Source organism: Colletes gigas, unplaced genomic scaffold (genome assembly GCF_013123115.1).
Source record: "Colletes gigas isolate AHSC1104 unplaced genomic scaffold, ASM1312311v1 Colletes_gigas_Sc00089, whole genome shotgun sequence".
Taxonomy (NCBI): domain Eukaryota; kingdom Metazoa; phylum Arthropoda; class Insecta; order Hymenoptera; family Colletidae; genus Colletes; species Colletes gigas.
In genome coordinates this window covers 60,154-76,835 of record NW_025106717.1, presented here as the reverse complement: position 1 = coordinate 76,835, position 16,682 = coordinate 60,154, and the positions used below count along the sequence as shown (strand labels likewise).

The 16,682-nt window shown below is 37.8% G+C and overlaps 1 protein-coding gene across 5 annotated transcripts in view; it reads right to left on the bottom strand.

Moving 5' to 3' along the window:
- Positions 1-134: 134 nt before the first annotated feature.
- Positions 135-16,682, bottom strand: part of LOC122404006 (neprilysin-2) — a 49,835-nt gene continuing 33,287 nt past the window's right edge. For 2 of the 5 annotated variants that reach the window (XM_043407849.1, XM_043407850.1), the window contains 9 exons: positions 8,869-9,014; positions 4,932-5,069; positions 4,612-4,857; positions 4,269-4,480; positions 3,782-3,958; positions 2,808-3,302; positions 2,146-2,437; positions 1,822-2,072; positions 135-1,609 (listed from right to left, as the gene is read on the bottom strand). In XM_043407849.1, the coding sequence (XP_043263784.1) occupies positions 1,271-1,609; positions 1,822-2,072; positions 2,146-2,437; positions 2,808-3,302; positions 3,782-3,958; positions 4,269-4,480; positions 4,612-4,857; positions 4,932-5,069; positions 8,869-9,014 (2,296 nt within the window). In that variant the 3' untranslated portion in view covers positions 135-1,270. The remainder of the gene's footprint in view (positions 1,610-1,821; positions 2,073-2,145; positions 2,438-2,807; positions 3,303-3,781; positions 3,959-4,268; positions 4,481-4,611; positions 4,858-4,931; positions 5,070-8,868; positions 9,015-16,682) is intronic. The other 3 variants (XM_043407851.1, XM_043407853.1, XM_043407852.1) reach the window with 3 other exon arrangements.

Below are 16,682 nucleotides of genomic sequence, written 5' to 3'. Positions count from 1 at the left end.
AAAGTGAATGTATCTATTAAACTGTAATTTGTATTACTAACATTGAAAATAAATCATTTACCATAACGTATTGCATTTATTAATTGGATATTAACAATTATTATTTTAAATCCAACAAAATATCAGTGTACTTTTACAATATGCACATTAAGAAACGAGGGGAAAGGAAATTTATGGGTAAGCTTATCTTCAATGTTTTTATATTAAAATTTTATACTCAACAAATACACTAAATACACTCATCTGTTTAAACGTAAAGTAATACGGTATTGCAATAAATATGAGTATCGCGGTTCTACGTTAGACCCTATGCGGTACAATTGTCATTGCAAAATAAGAACAAAGAAATTGCGATAGAAATAAACGTTCACGTGGCACGTATATCCAAAAGTAAAACGATACAAAAGTAACCACAGGCGTTCGTTACCTGTGCGTTAAAAACTACGATTAATACTACGTCGCCTAAGTACTTTGAAATGGTAACTCTAATCAACAACCTTACGCTGCTCAACGGAGCCTAACGAATATTATACAGATAGCAAAAAAAAAACACATATATTAACTTTTTGTCAGTAAAACAATGTCATTTGAAAATATAATTAACAATAACTGTATTTTTTTTTTCTCTTTTTGCGCGCGCCAGCTCGAAGCTTCAACCGAAAGACCGTTTCACTATTTATTGTCGATTCCTATAAAATCATCACAGTTTAACGTGTTCTTCACCGACGATCGAACCCAACTTGGTTTCGCAATTTCTAAACGCAATTTTACAAAATTGAAAATTGTCATGACGCGCCGTCTCGGTATCGTGGTTTCTCCTTATTTACAATACTCATCAAACTCTAACTTTCTCTTATAAAAAAGACTTATATATTAGCAAACAATGTTAGTAGATGCGCCGTTCAACCGTGTAATTTAAGTTGTTCGCGAAAACGATCCCTTTGGTCATTCTTAGAGATCATGCACGATCGTGCCCTAAACGTTGAATTCCATCAGTTTCACCGATCAAGCACAGTCACTATTACTCCCTTCGAGCGGATTCCATCAAGATCTACACAGATACATTAAGATTCACACGAACCATATATCCATATGAAAGATAGTCTCGAATGAATCCCAGGGTCGTCGTTTTTCAGCCGAAATACCTGAAAACTTGTTCGACCGCGAATATACTCTTTCATTAAACGTCGTGTTTCAAAGAACAAGTTCGACCAACGTCGAACAGTCGCTTCTTCAACTTCTATTACCTCTTAGTTCGTCAACGTATAATTTACCAGACGGCGCACTTCTTCTCGGGGTTCATTTTCGAACCGAGCGGACATTTGAAATCTTTCGCGAACTCCTCCATGTTGGAAAGCGGACCCAGAACACGGAACTTCCCTGGACTGTGGAACCCGGTGGTGATGCGGAGTTTCATCGCTTCCGGTCTGTACTTGCTGCACCAGGTGTTCGCGGCGCTTATCCAGAACAATTGTTCCGGCGTGTACGAAAGTCCTGGTAATCTCTGTTCAGGATTATTTCGCCTGACCCATTCTTTGTACGCCAAATAGGCTTCTTTTATTCCACCATTGTCGGCGATGTTCTCACCTTGGGTGTTTATACCGTTCAACTGTAACAGACATACATACTCTAATGTCTTTTTATTTAAGACTTGGTTTAAGACTTGGAAAAAAGGATAATAATTCATTAATAAAGTAATTTTTCAAGAGATCACTTTGGGAATCTATGCGTTTACAATTCCTATAAGTACTCGTGCAAGGAAGAGCGGCCAAATAAAGATACAGAAACGACAGATCACGTAATAATGAAAGTATTTGTTACGTTTAAGGCAACATCTTCGACGGTGTAATTCCCATACTGATGAATGATACACTCTGCTTTTTCAAGGTACTTCTCCTTCGTTTGCGGCGCCCACCAATCGACGAGGTTTCCATTTTGATCGAATTGTCGGCCCTGATCGTCGAAACCGTGCGTTATTTCGTGACCTATGACGAACCCGATAGCGCCGTAATTCATGTATCTTGGTCGATCGTTGCTGAAGAAAGCGCCTTGTAGAATGCCGGCTGGGAACTCTGTGAAAGAATTACGTAAATGTCTACTACTCTTCCACGCGTACTCGCCAGCTTTTATTAACGAAACACTTACGAATACTGTTCTCGATCGATGAATAAAACGCGTTGACGATCGCTGGTCTTCCGTGGGTTATCCAATCGCTCTTATTTACGGGTTTACGTAGTCTACCGAAGGAATATTCCAATCCAAAGAGAGTCAGATTCAGGATACCCTCTAAGTAATTGTCGGTTGTCAACTCTAGCTTTTTATAAAATTCTTCCAGTTTATTATCGTCCAACAACTCGTCTGGATACGCGATGTGAGTGGACATGGAGGCTGCCTTGCTTAAAGCGCTCTTCCTCGTGTCTTCGTCCATCCAGTCGACCTGAGGAAACGAAAATCTCTTTCAATGAGGATGAAATAAATATAGCGAGAATGATCCTTCAATGGTCTTCACCGATCTATTCGCTTCTACACGACTTAACTTTACATTTGCACAGCGGATGGCGGGTCTTTTTGGACCCAGATAACACTTTTTCTTCATTCATTCTTTTCCTCTATTTTCTAAAACGTTAATATTTATAGTGTTCATTATGCAAACTGTAACTGTTTACATTTGGTATTCGAAGAACAAGTCCAATAAACTATTCCTTTAATAAAACTAAAAAATATTTAAGACAAACTTAGGATCATTGTGTTACTGCAAAATGTAAGGTGCGGGTTAAAAAATAAAATTCTACGAAATTTCTACGCGCCTTCTTCAATATCTTGGTGAATTCTTCTCTGATATCGGCCACCATCTCTACCGCGTTCTTCTTGGCATCTTCTTTGAAGTACTTCCTCACGTAAAGGGCACCGACGCTTATGGCCAGGCTACCGGAAACCGTATCGATGCACTCCTTCCACCTGGGCTCTCGTTCCGTCTTCCCGCTCAATGCCGTGGAATATTGCAATTGCCTCTTTCGAATCTCCTCGGTGAGATAGCTCACTGACGAAGCAGCCGCTCGCCACATCACATAGTTCGCCTGAATCCTCTTCGGCGTGCTAACCAACAGCTTCTCCAAGGTTGCTATGTAACTGGGAACACTGACGATCACGACTTCGTCGTCGTTGACCTGAACGTTTGGCGCCAAAATGGTGTTGAAATATTCCTTCCACGGTATGCTAGGATAAGTCTTCGATAACTCTTGCACCGTCATGGGGTTGTAGAGGAGGGTGGCGTTGCGACGCTTCTCGTTGGGCAAAGAAATCTGTGAAATTGATATTCCACCAGAATATTAAATGTGCAGAACTAGTTATGTAAGTTTTAGCGATTTTAAATAGGTACTTAAAACTAATTTTAATCCTAGGACAAGGAGTATGCATTATACATAGAAGAATAGTTTTGGAAATACTAGGATACTACACATATGATCATGAATACCTGTTCAAAAGTACTGTGACTTGCTGTATGAAGGAAGTGGAAAAGAAAGGAGAGAGGAACGTTCTATTCTGGGCCAGTTAGTGGGACTCATCAATAAGTCAACTCTATCAGACCCTGCCTTAGACGCCATTTAATGGCCAATTAAGAAGTGTATTCGACGAGTGCTTGTGAGAGACCGTAGCCCTCTGCTGGCGAGTGGAGGAGGTGTCGTCACAGTACAATTTTATAAAGCAATTTTTATCACGTTACAATAGCTTCCTGACGAAATGCTGAACTTTAAATAAATATTATTATCGAGAAACTTACGTTGGCAAGTTCCATCTCGAATTCCAGAGACTCCTTCAGTTCTGTTTGTGCTCTAGTTTTGTTAGCTCCAAGAATCGTCGCGATATCAACCATATAGCTGTAATAGGCCTGCACAATTTTGTCATCGAATCCCTTTGACAGATATTCACGCGAGAGGCCAAGCGACGCTTGATCGAGCTGCAAAAGTATACGATTCCACGTTAAATGTCGACTCAACTGCTTTTTGTGGTAGCATATAAATTATTTATCTACTGATTGCCGTTGCACGATTCTGCTAAACGACAGAGTTTTTAAGATGCGAACAAGTAGCGTTTATATTGCCAATTCGCGCGTCGTTTTACGACTAACTTCTCCACTGTACTGATGCAATACTGTTTACGAACGATCCCACGGTAAACATTTGGGACATAAATTTTACTATTACACACAGTGGTTTCATCGTACGCGTTCGATTCGATGAATGGAAGGTTCGTCGTCGTATACGTACGTCGATTATTCGTCTCGTGCTGTTCTTCAGATCGACTCCGACGCTGAAATCGATGAAGTAATCGACAGAGTAACCCGTTTTCCGGAATTTGTAAACCGACTCTTTCCAATCGAATGCATCGTCGTTCCAATCGTCGCCCTCTAAAACCGGCCAGCCGCCAAGGTTTTGCAAAATCTTCAACAGAGGTTCCAAACCTTGCTGTTCGATGACCGCTGAAATAATTATCGTTTCATTAACGGAATTACTCTTTCACTTAACGATTCGAATAAATTTTCAACTATTTAAAAAAGAATAATATTGCCTAAAGACGAGAGAATTCTTTCGTATCGTAATATGTATTTACTTTTGTTTATGCAAGACTTGTACAAATTCTTCGCGAGCCTGAAGGGTTTTGGCTCGTTCGGCGCGCTCTTCTCCTCGATGCTGGACCTCAGTTGATTCTGCAGCTTGTCGCTGATCTCTGTGAACGTATTCACGCTCGTTTTGTCGTCAGGGATGTGTGTGTTCTTCAGAAAACCACCGCAAGCGAAATCGTAGAAATCGTCGCAGGGTTCCACCTCGGTGTCCATGTTTTTCAATATCCCGGACGCTGGAGTATGCAAGCGGTTAACGAAAAGTTCCAAGGCATTTATAACATTTTAAGATTTGAGACTTTTTACTAACCCGTGTGAACGCATTCTGGCGTGTAGCAGATGTCTTCGTCGCAGGTCGGTCCTCTGTCTACAATTTGAATGTCTTTTGTGTTCTGATATCCGTTAAGAGCGTCGGCTGTGGATGGTAATCCCTCTGTGTTAACGGGATCTACTCTCGTGCAGGCGCGGATGCAGGTACGGTTGGTGCACAACAGAATGCAATACACGATGCTGTTAATAATTGTTAGTAATTGCTTGTTCTCAAGCTGTGCCAATAAGCATTCATTAATACAGATGAAGTGAAATGGTAAATTTAACACAGTGACTGTGAAAAGCCAAATTCATAAAAACAAGTGAATATTTTAATAATTCCGTACTCTTAACCCAGTAGCTTTATTTTGTTCAACTTGGTCGAAAGTTTCCGCGGAACCTCGCTTTCAAATAGCCATTTGGCGTTCTACGTATTATTTGTGTTTGAATATTAAATTTCAACAAAAATCCACGGAAAATGAAACAAAAATTGTGAGTTACATTGAAAAAATATTTGCAACGAACGAATGCATGAATTTTTAACGAGCACGATATGCCACGATTATAATTATTTTGAAATGATCTATTTTCTATCGTTCGTCTAGTCATTTCGTTGTTTCGAATTGATTATTATCGATTGCAATGATGGATTAATCTCTCTTGCGTTGGATGATCGTGGGATTTGTTTGGTTTTAATTTGCCAATGATTGCAATCCAATTTCCAAGTATCACGCACAGCAAATATCAGGCATTGATCGAGCCAGAAGTTGGAAAATGTAAAAAAAGTGTATTGCAACTCACGACGTACAGATATTTACATATCTCAATTTCATCGGTTCCCATTAGTTACCACTGTTTGGTCAAAGGATATTTGTTTGGAAAATACGTTGAATATTTTCAAAGTTTTATTAGAAAATGGAAATACGCGTTTTTAAAAATATTCTACACATTCGTATACTGCTTGAACAGAAATGAAAAAAATTACTTCCTACGCAAGTAAAATATTAATATGCATTAAATGGTTGTATCAAATATTTAGTTTTTAGAAAACACAATGGTATACATTGTCCCGAATGAATAAAAAAAATCCCAAAATTAATTTTTGAGCGCATATTTTGAAACATACTTTTTACAATTAAGCTCTTCCCGTTAAAGCAACTCGAACATTGAATAATATTTATTGCTCGTGATGCCATTAGTTATTACCGAATAGCTTTCCAACGACCGGAAGCGGGCTGCTGCAGGTAGGCCGGTGGCTTTACGATTCGCGAGACTCGAGGATCGAGACACTTTCCTCAAGAGCGATCTATTATTGATCCTCCGCGTCGTTCGAACTTTTATTCATCCGCAAAGATAACAGAAAAGAAAAGTAAACGTTTCGTGGGCGCCATCGACCGACTATTAGCTCCTCTGGATAAAAATATTTCGATGATTCAGACCTACGTTCTTTTATGAACCTTCCGGGGAGGTCGCTATCGACACTTAATAAAAATATACGAAACGACGAATATACAATACCCGGCACGTGTGAGTAATATTAAAAACAAATTACTGATATATCGCGGTGCGTCAGAGCCGATATTCTTTATTGACGTCACTGTTCTTGACGTAAAATTACGCGTTTTCGATTCAACGCGGTCAGTTTGTTTCCTGATTGTTATAACAACTGTAACGTACGATGTTGAGTATGTGAGGAAATAATAGAGTCGCGTGCGTAATAGTAGAGATCGTGTGGGATCGCGATCAATTCGTTACATGGGATCTCCCGAACGCCCAAAACTTTATTTGGTACGAGCTTATTGGAACCTCTGGATCATATTTATGTTCTCTGAGTCGAACACCCTGTATATTAACGTTAAATATAAGTACGTGTGTGCGTAAGCGGCGAGGTGCAGCTAAAAAAGCTGTTCTAAAACCTAACCTCATGAATATCATTTAAATGTTTAATAGTACAGAAAAAGTTAAGTCATCCATTGCTCTGATACTCTGATATTCGATATAATGAATATACTGAGAGTTATCAGGATCAGTGGTTCTTAACTTTTCTTAAAATTCCTGAATATTAGTCAAATTAATTGTTCAGATATAATGCACCAAGCAGGACGAAAACAAAATCAGAAGCCTTCGAGACCTTTTTAGTTTCGATTATAGCAAATTTTTTATAGTCGATAGAATTTATATTAACACTTACGGAACTAAGAAAATTAATTCTCAAGATTAGATGTTAAAGAAAATAAATCTAGATAGGACTGCTGAATTTTAATTCAATTTATTTTTATTTTCTTTAACATCCAATCTTGAGAATTCATTTTGTTAGCTCCTCGGTAAATAATCGATGCGTTAAGAGATGAAAATTTTGGTTAAACGAGGGTGTAAAAATAAGTTCTATGAAAAATTGTGGGCATGTTAGTTACCAATTGTCTAAAAACAAAGTTTCGTTTTCGTGGATAATTCGACTACCAGGCGATATATTAAGTAACAATATTATATTAAATTGTTAAACTTTGATCGATCGTATCACGAGTCAGTGCCACGAAGAGCAAGTCGATTCACGGGGGCCAAATCTACGAAGAAACAGGTCACACGTGACATCAGCCGTCAATGAAATTCACGAAGATCAGATCGGCCGCAGCTTTCACGCGCCAAAAATTCTTTTTTACTGTTTTCAGCGTGGCCCAGGGAACCGTTATCGAACGACCGTAAAGGTAACTGCACTTGCTCGCCGTGGCTTTGTCGGTCAAAAATGAAAAAAAAAAAAAAGAAAAACAAAGTATAAGACGAGAGACGATAAAACAACGACTCGCGAGTATTACAAGGGAACGTTCGTCTCTCGAAGATGCACACGTAAGAGCTGCACGGAAAAGAGTTGCCGGATCATCGTCGAGAAACCGGTTATTACGTTCATTTGTTTATTCTTGTGAAACGAACAGGTATTTCGACGAATCTTCCCACAGCGTTGCGAAAATACACGCTGCTGAGAAGCGAATTAACTTGTGGATGCTTGAGGCCGGGTCGCTTTTGACCCGCACGAAAGTTCCTTTCTAACGCGTTGCTAACCAATATCCTCGACTAGGCTACTTTCATTTTATCACCTTTCGTGAATTCTCTAGTTTAAAGTAATTAACAAAATATCGTAATAATATCTGAGTCCACAATTAAATGCAGAATACAACAGATGTAATTAATTGCTCTTTGATCAGGATATGTACTCATTTCCTCTTTGTTGATATTTTGGAATAAGAATATCGTAATAATATTTGAGTCCATAATTAAATGCAGAAGACAACAGATATAATTAATTGCTCTTCGATCAGGATATGTAATCATTTCCTCTTTGTTGATATTTTAGAATAAGAATATCGTAATAATATTTGAGTCCATAATGAAATGCAGAAGACAACAAACATAATTAGTTGCTCCTCGATCAGAAAATGTAAACGAATTTGATAAACTTTAGACAAATACGAATCTACCCTTAACTATAGGGTTTTACACTATTATATTCCAAATAAAAATTATAATATTTTGTTTAAAATTCTTATCGAACGATTTATTTGAGTAAATATAGCTACTGTCGGGACCAGAACAGAGCAGCCCTAACAATAAGTGGCATCATGAGGTTAGGGGAACGCTTCTCTGCCTGGCGTATGCGTTTCCATGTCAATGTATCCGAGCCAAGATAACGGTCGTGCCACTAGTGTTGTAACTGTTTGTGTTTGCTGAACAACGGCCAACAAATGTCGCGTTTGTAGGTTGCGTTTAGTCGCGTGTGTCACGGCGGAGTTCGCATTTTGACCAGTAGGACATCTTTCCAGGATTTCTTTTGGCACCGCCCGAATTTCATCGCGACTCGCACGATTTCCAGTTAAATTGTACGCGTGTACCGATTTGTTTATCGCACCGTGCCAAGTCGCGTGCAATTTCTTGGACGTTCTTACCGTTTCTCGACGAACTGCAAGACACAGTATTCGCCGCTAGAACCCCGAGCGCAACAGCTAACGCGATGCACAAAAGGATCCCGGAAACTGCTATCACGGTCAGCCCTCGTTCCAGCGCCGATCGCCTCTTCCACCATGTTGGATTTCTGAAAAAAGTAACGCGAATAAAGTAAATCGAAACTAAAGTCTGGGTTCCTCTGCTAAAAATTATTTAGTTTTAAAGATATTTTCTGCATAAAGGCACGAGATACTCTTGGTCGAACGAGACAAGCAATGGTTTCTTCTCCCGCGTAAATATGAATTTACGAGCGAGTTGATGGCAACGAATAATTTTTGCGCTTTACGACGAACGGTTCGTCTGAATTTTAATGCTCGTTCTACATTGTACGCGAGATAATGGGCAAGGTTTAGCTTCCTCCTGTGCTTCTGACCTTGAACGAAGCTGACAAAGATCCGCAGACATCGATCTTGTCTATTGCGCGGTGCAAAATGACAGCAAAGTAATAAAATTCAGATTTTAATGGAAGCTCGAGATGGTTCGCGTTAACGGCACTGAAATCCTTGGAGTTCGACGCGAATAAACCGCGAAATAATTTGCAAGAGCCGAGTCAATGGCGACGAGACGTAGAAGGTCCAATGTTCCATTGTGTGGAAATTCAATTGTCCCAATCAAATAACAATTACATGGTCTCGAGCAAGGGAAACAGATCAATTCGTTGATTAATCGAGATACGATAGATTGTTCATTCTTTTAAATAGGCTTCGACTTCTTCAAGATGCATCTGTTGTTCAATGTTCTTTCGAGTTCAATGTCGTGAGAAATTTCGAAGCGAGCCATGCTTGCGTCAAGCGGAGTTTTATTAATGATTATACTAAGCTGAATGTTGCTATTATAGTGACATTCCTCTTTACGTAAGTGTTGAGACGAGGTATCTGACAACGAGAAATTAACTTCTCACGAGTCTCCGCACGGAACGATCACATAGTTATTACGACGATTATCATACAATCTTGTCTCGCAGAGACGAATCGCCGCGGGCAGGATTGGTGCAATCTGTTATTTTTTTCTTCTCAAAGATCCCGAATTTAATTTTCACGCCTTCTCTTTGGTACTACCACGTTTTTTTTTTATTCGTTTGCGATGTGCAAATATTATAACATAATGGTACTTCTTCCAAGTTTTATAAATCGACGAGTGTATATACTGCTTTAACGATTTACACATCTTATATGTTTCCATGATATAACCATAAAACTTTCCTAAACGCGTAGTCGTGTTTAATCTCTTTGCGTCTTAAAGTAGAATCGGTTAGAGAAAGTCTGACTGCAACGTGCAATTACAATCCAACAAAATGAAGTGGTCGTTCCGGGCGACTCTGGGAAATTATCTTCATCGTACCGTTAGGCTACCCAAGAAGTTCAACTTGCTATTTTTTTATTTTAAAATACTGCAGTTTCGATATGTATATAATTACAAGCGGTACCGAAATCTTTAGACCCACTTGTATACAAAACAAAAAGAGAATGACGACTAAAATCTCGTGAGATCGTAAAGTGGAAAGTTTCTGCGAATATATCGTTATTCCCTTTTCAGTTTGTGTCAACGATACGATAGATTAACAACGTCGTATTGAAAACAAAGCAGAAACACTACGTCTGAGACAATGGAAGGAGTGGGGCATAATCAGCCAAAATTGTGTTTGTATTTGTTAACTTGAGCACATCCCTTAAGAAGTAAACAAGTAGAATGTTCATAATTTCAGGAAAACGAAACTGAAAATTCCTGCAAGTAACAAGATTCGTGCAATTATCGGAATATCGAATTTAGTATGAAAGAGTTTCCTTGGTATATCTTGGCTATCTACGGCCACTGCTGCTGACTATTTTCACCTCCATCTTTATTCGTTTTCCTACTTTCCATCAAAACGCAACGAAGTTTTGATTTAATTATCGATCAAGTTTCTACCGTACATCTGAAATTCAAAATCATTGAATACGTGATCACGTACTTCTTTATCGTTCTACTATAAATATTAATTTCTTAACTCTACTGCCCCCTTAAACCAACATCAAAGGATTCTTGCCTCGAAGTTTGAGCCAGTTATGGACACTCTTGATTTTCTGATGATTTCTTGAAGAGACCCAATAAAAAAAAATCTATAATACAGTTGATGAATAAAGCAAAGGAATTTTATATATTATATTTTTCATTAATAAACTGTATTAATACATTACTCATGTTTATCAAAAATAAGTTTTTAAGAAAAATCGATATGGGGTAGGTGCAGAAATTTTTCGACAAAATTAAAAAATTTTGAATAGTTTTAAAAAAATTATTTTTAGTTGCAGGGGTCAATTACAATCATTTCTGGTTATTAGACATACCCCCGAATTCCTATGCATTTTCGAGAAAAAAATTTCTTACCGAAAATATAATTACTGGCCAGAAGTGTTAGCCCAAAATTTCATGCAAATCTTTAAAATGTCATAACTCCTGAACGGATTGGACGATTTTAAAGTTTCAAAAAGTAATCTACGCATATTTTGGCGGAGAATATGTACAAATTGCAAAAATATTCGAAAAGTTGATCCTTGAACCCGCCAAAAAAAAACCCCATAAAAATGGTCCAATTTTCAAACAGCCATAATTCCTACAATAGTGAATATATTTCAATGAAATTTTTTTCTAAGGTAGATCTCATGGGTACCTACAAAATAGTATTAGACAACTTTTCTGTAGAGCGTCAAACAGAATTACTAAAAATCAGAAACGATTTTTTAAGAAAAATCGATAGGGGTTGCTGATATTTTTCGGCGAAATTGAAAAATTTCCAATCGTTCTGGAAAAATTATTTTCGGTTGCAGGGGTCAATTACAATAATCTTTAGCGAACAGACATACCCTCGAAATCCTACCCAATTTTGAGAACAAAATTCAATAAGTGGACAAATTTTTCAACGAAATTAAAAAATTTTGAATCGTTCTAAAAATATTATTTTTAGTTATAGGGGTCAATTACAATCATTTTTGGTGAATACACGTACCCCCGAAATCCTACGCATTTTCGAGAAAAAAATTCTTTATCGAAAATATAATGTGTGGCCAGAAATGTTTCTGTAATTTTATTTTCCGTCTCACTTCCTCTTGTGTTCATTTCTGTAACCTATTGATAATGTTGCAAGTTACACAAAAATGGTAATAGGTCTCTAGAGCTCTAGAAACGTGGGTCGAAAAAATACATTGGATTAAAGTCTACTTGTATACATAGTCTGTGATTGTATTTCTCGTTTTTATCACTTCATATGTAGGTATAGTCTAATTATCCGGCATTGCCCCAGTCCCGAGTATGCTTGATAATGGCAATTTTACTGTATGAAGTAAATGTTGCAGAACCTTTTTTTCTCTGCAAGTCCTGTCTTTATAGCCCTGACTATGAATTAAACCAACAGCGAAGGAGTTGGTTCCTTCTCTTGAAGTTTGAGTATGTTTTGACCACTCTTGATCTTGTGATGATTTTTTGAAGAGGCCAAATAAAAAACCGTCTGGAATATAAGGTGAATATTGCAGAACCTTCTTTTCTCTGCAAGTCCTGTCGTATCAACTGCTTGTGAATTATCACAGAAAATTGAGCCGGATAATGTGAAAGCACGGAAAAGATAAAATTGGTATTTTTGAGCATAACGTATGCCTAAACATCAGATATCTATCTGCGGCTACTTTGTGGTCCGTGGACCACGGGTTAAGAACCACTGCTCTATATAGATTCTGTTTCAAGCGCTATTTCTGTCAGATCTGTTGTTGCCTTGGAAGGTAAACATCGATCATTGTCCATCGTCTCACAATGAGCACCGTTACGCGTTATGCAATTGACACTCGGTAGCGGCGATGTAACAATTAATTGCGGGTGTTTTCTAATAACCTTCGATCAAATCGATACGATACCGTGCAATACGTTTATCTTTAGCTTCTAAATATAAGGCGTTCGCCGCTCGTGCGTCTCGACGTTCCGTTTTTGCAGACGAAGAAAGCGCTCGATGAAAATCTTGGGTCGCGAGAAAAAAGTTGATAAAGGCGGTTCTTTTCTCTTCTCTTGTTACCACGTCGAGCGTACAAGTTGGCGGCTTACCCTTTTACTCTCGATAAATAATTACCGTGGAACGAGAATGTCGCAACCGGTCGCGATACACTTTTAGAGCACCGTTACGTGGAACTTGATTGCCTCTCGATAGCGAAAACGAACTCGTATCGGCGACCAAGCGTGAACGAACACGGTTAATAGACTCCATTCGGTGTTTCCGAATACGGTATCCGTTCCTTTATGAATATTTACTGCATTTAGAAGATTAGGCTTCGTCGTCTTTCCTTGACACACTTGCTTCGAAACTATCCCATCCTTTTTTGTCTCGATAATTATTTGTACGTACACAGTCAGTCTTCAACTTTTTGCGCGTTTATAACTACTAAAAGATATGTTTAAACTTCTTGTTTTTCTTACGTATCTTTATTTAGAACGTCTTACTTATCCGTATAGAAAAGTAAAACAAAATATAAACGTGTTTTAAAATGGAACAATTCCTTTACAAATTAAATTCTCTTTCAAAATATTTAAGTAAATTATTAAATCTATTGATTCTGTAACGAATACTAGTTTTCCAAACCCAGATGAAGGTTCACACCCTCGCAAACCGACGCCAACATCCCCCATACGCGGACGTTTCTCAAACTTCTTAGAGAAAAATTGTGATTTTCTTTACACGATGTTGCTACATCCCGATCATTTAAAATCTTCGTCTCAGAGATAAAAAGAGTACGTGCCTATAAAAAAAAGTAGCACATTCCTTGAACGCATGCAAACGAATGGGCTCGATTCGGTTGCACGCAAGAAGGGTTACTATCTCTGATTACAATACGCTAGAGCAATTCAAACGTTACGTGCCAAAGATAGGTAAATACGATAAAAAAACTAATTCCAACGAATTGCACAAGTTATGTATTACGATTTTCTACGCTGCAACGAAGATTATATAAAACAAAACACTTTCACCTAATAATTGCGTGGATTTCGTTGCTGTACAAAGTTAAAAATAAACGTGGATGTTAAAATCGTAAAGTAGAAGCGTAGCTAAACGAGCAGCGATACACTGTATGCGCGTGTTTAGATCATCCTCATCAATCATAGATTCGATTGTAATGGCGTTCATCGGTGAAGTACAATCCAAGGCTAACCAGATATTTAATATCGCGTAACAGAGAGATGAGTACTCGACAACATTTGTATACGTAATAAGATACTTCTATACTTAATAAATCTTTCGTACTAGCCATAACTTTGAATAATACTTCATTTGCATATACAATGTTCGCTGCAAGCGTAGCAGAACTATGCATCTCGAACACAAATGTCATAACGGCGAAACTTTATGGACCTTGATATCTTCGTCTGTAATATCAAATTGTTATTTTGCACTGCCAGTTTCTAACAGTTGTGACGTAAATCGAAATTTCTCGAGGCGAACTTCTCGCGGTTCTGCGATCTTATTTATGCTGCACGTTTGTAGTTCGCAATTTTGTCTCCATTCTTTTCTTCGTATCTAATTAGCAATTATTCTTGTTTAACTAAATTGTTCCATAAAATTGCAGTCGAATTTTTTGATACATACGTAAACTGTAACAGAACGTTAATTAGGAATACTGATACTAGTTTCTAATTCTGAGCCTCGATCCATTCATCTACGCAATCTAAAACACATAGTTGCATCGTACGAGACAATACAGAGATTTTGAAAAGTCTAATCTTTTATTTTTCGACAAAAATGACCAAAGTTGGACACAGCTGACGTTACTTTATGGTTCTGGCGAGCATTACGTGAAATTACGATGACGATTAACGATCATCGAACAGGAGATCGAGCGTTGAGGGGCAGCTGCTGGTTACGATAAAGACAATGTAAATAAATTAGCTTCGTTAATGCGATTTCTCAAGCCGCGTACTCCACGACGGACGACGGCGACGCGACTCGAGTGTATTGACCTCGTCCAGGGACGAATGGCATCGGGACGCCTTGCACCGCGCCGCAACGATCGAGTCAACGGCCTGTACGCGCGCGGGAAACCTAAATGCTAGCCGTCGAATCGGCCAAGGTGAATCCTTTTCCCCGGGAAAATGTCACTGGCGCGCGTCGTCGACGTCCAACGTGCGAGGCAAACGCGTTTAATCCCGATACGTTTATACCTTCCTGGTACCATCGATGGGAAACTTCGAAATTTTTCGATATCTGTTTTTGTAAAAAAAAAAGATTGGGTGAGGATATAGAAAATATTAGGTTAGAAAGTTGGAACGTTATAGGATTATAATTTAATAAGCGCAAGTTTAAGTTCAGAATATGAAAGTCCATAAATAATTAAAAATAGAAAAAATATATATATGTATATATGGTAAAAAGACCAAATGAATGGTTAAATTCTGTGGTGTAATTGAAAGTTAAATGTAAGATATGATAATGGGGGGTTGCTTTGCATAATTATAAGAAAAAAGATGAAATTCCTGAAGAGTAGGGTACCACACAGTGTATTTTTTTTATTTCTATTTTTGGCTATTTTATCTTATATTTTTCTAATAAATTTTATTTTAGGTTCTCTAGAAATGGAGATCAAAGTTTATTTGTTTGGATGTTTCTTTTACCGTCATTTGGTTTTTATTCCTAGTTTTGTGGAATCAGTAATTTTAAGATATACATATATATTATTAAAATGTGTGTAAGTTTAAGTTTAGAATGTGAAAGTACTTAAATAGAAATAGAAAAAATATATACATATACATATGGTGCAAAGACCAAATGAATAATTAATTTCAGAGGTATAATTGAAAGTTAAGTTTAAAATACAGTAAGGGGGTTGCTTTGCATAATTATAAGAGAAAAGATGAAATACCTGAAGAGTAGGGTATATCTATTATTGAGATATGTATAAATGTAAAAGATTAAAAATATGTATTTCACAAAGAAAGGAAAAGTGGTGTTATAGAGTCTTCGAATCTGAATTATCTATTAAAAATAATTTGAATCTGAATTTAAACAGTCTGTAATATTTCTTTCTTTTTTTTTTAACAGAGCCAAACCAGAGTCAGATCGAAACGTGGAAGATCGTTCTGCTCGAATTCGATATAGTTAATTTTGTAGCATATGGATACATACAAGTAGCGTAGCGTGATTCATTCGATTCCCAACGCTCTATTCGAATTAAGTGTGATAGATGCGAGTGTCAGCTAAGTAGATGATTCAGTTTATCGGATTCCTAGAGCAATAGGTCTTTATCGAGTCTTGTGCCGCGGAACATAGGTATATTCCTAATCGTTAAACCGAAACGTTAAATTTCTTTTCATTCTAATAAGAGAGGACACGCGACACACGTCCATTGATAACTTTATACAAAAGTGTAAGGTCTGCTAGGGTTGATAAATTAAGTATTTCCAGTAGTGGTGCGTAGTTATGGTCGAGGACAGACACAGGTTGACCTACTCCGCCAGCCGCTACCCTAAGAAACTTGTTGCACTCTTCCCAAGAGTGCATTTCGAAGCGGATGGAGGTCTTATCAATGATTCACTACGTTAACCCCTTGCCTTACGATTTAATTTCCAACTGTGCGTGCCAAAAGTGACATCAAAGTTTGGCCCGGTAGACTTATCACGTCTCTGAGACGTCATTGCAAGCTAAGGGGTTAAATAGCCAATTCTTCATAAAATAGTACCTATTGAGTCATCGTTCCATTAAAATTTTATTTATCGAATAATCTCAAACTTCTTTCTTTGATCCGAT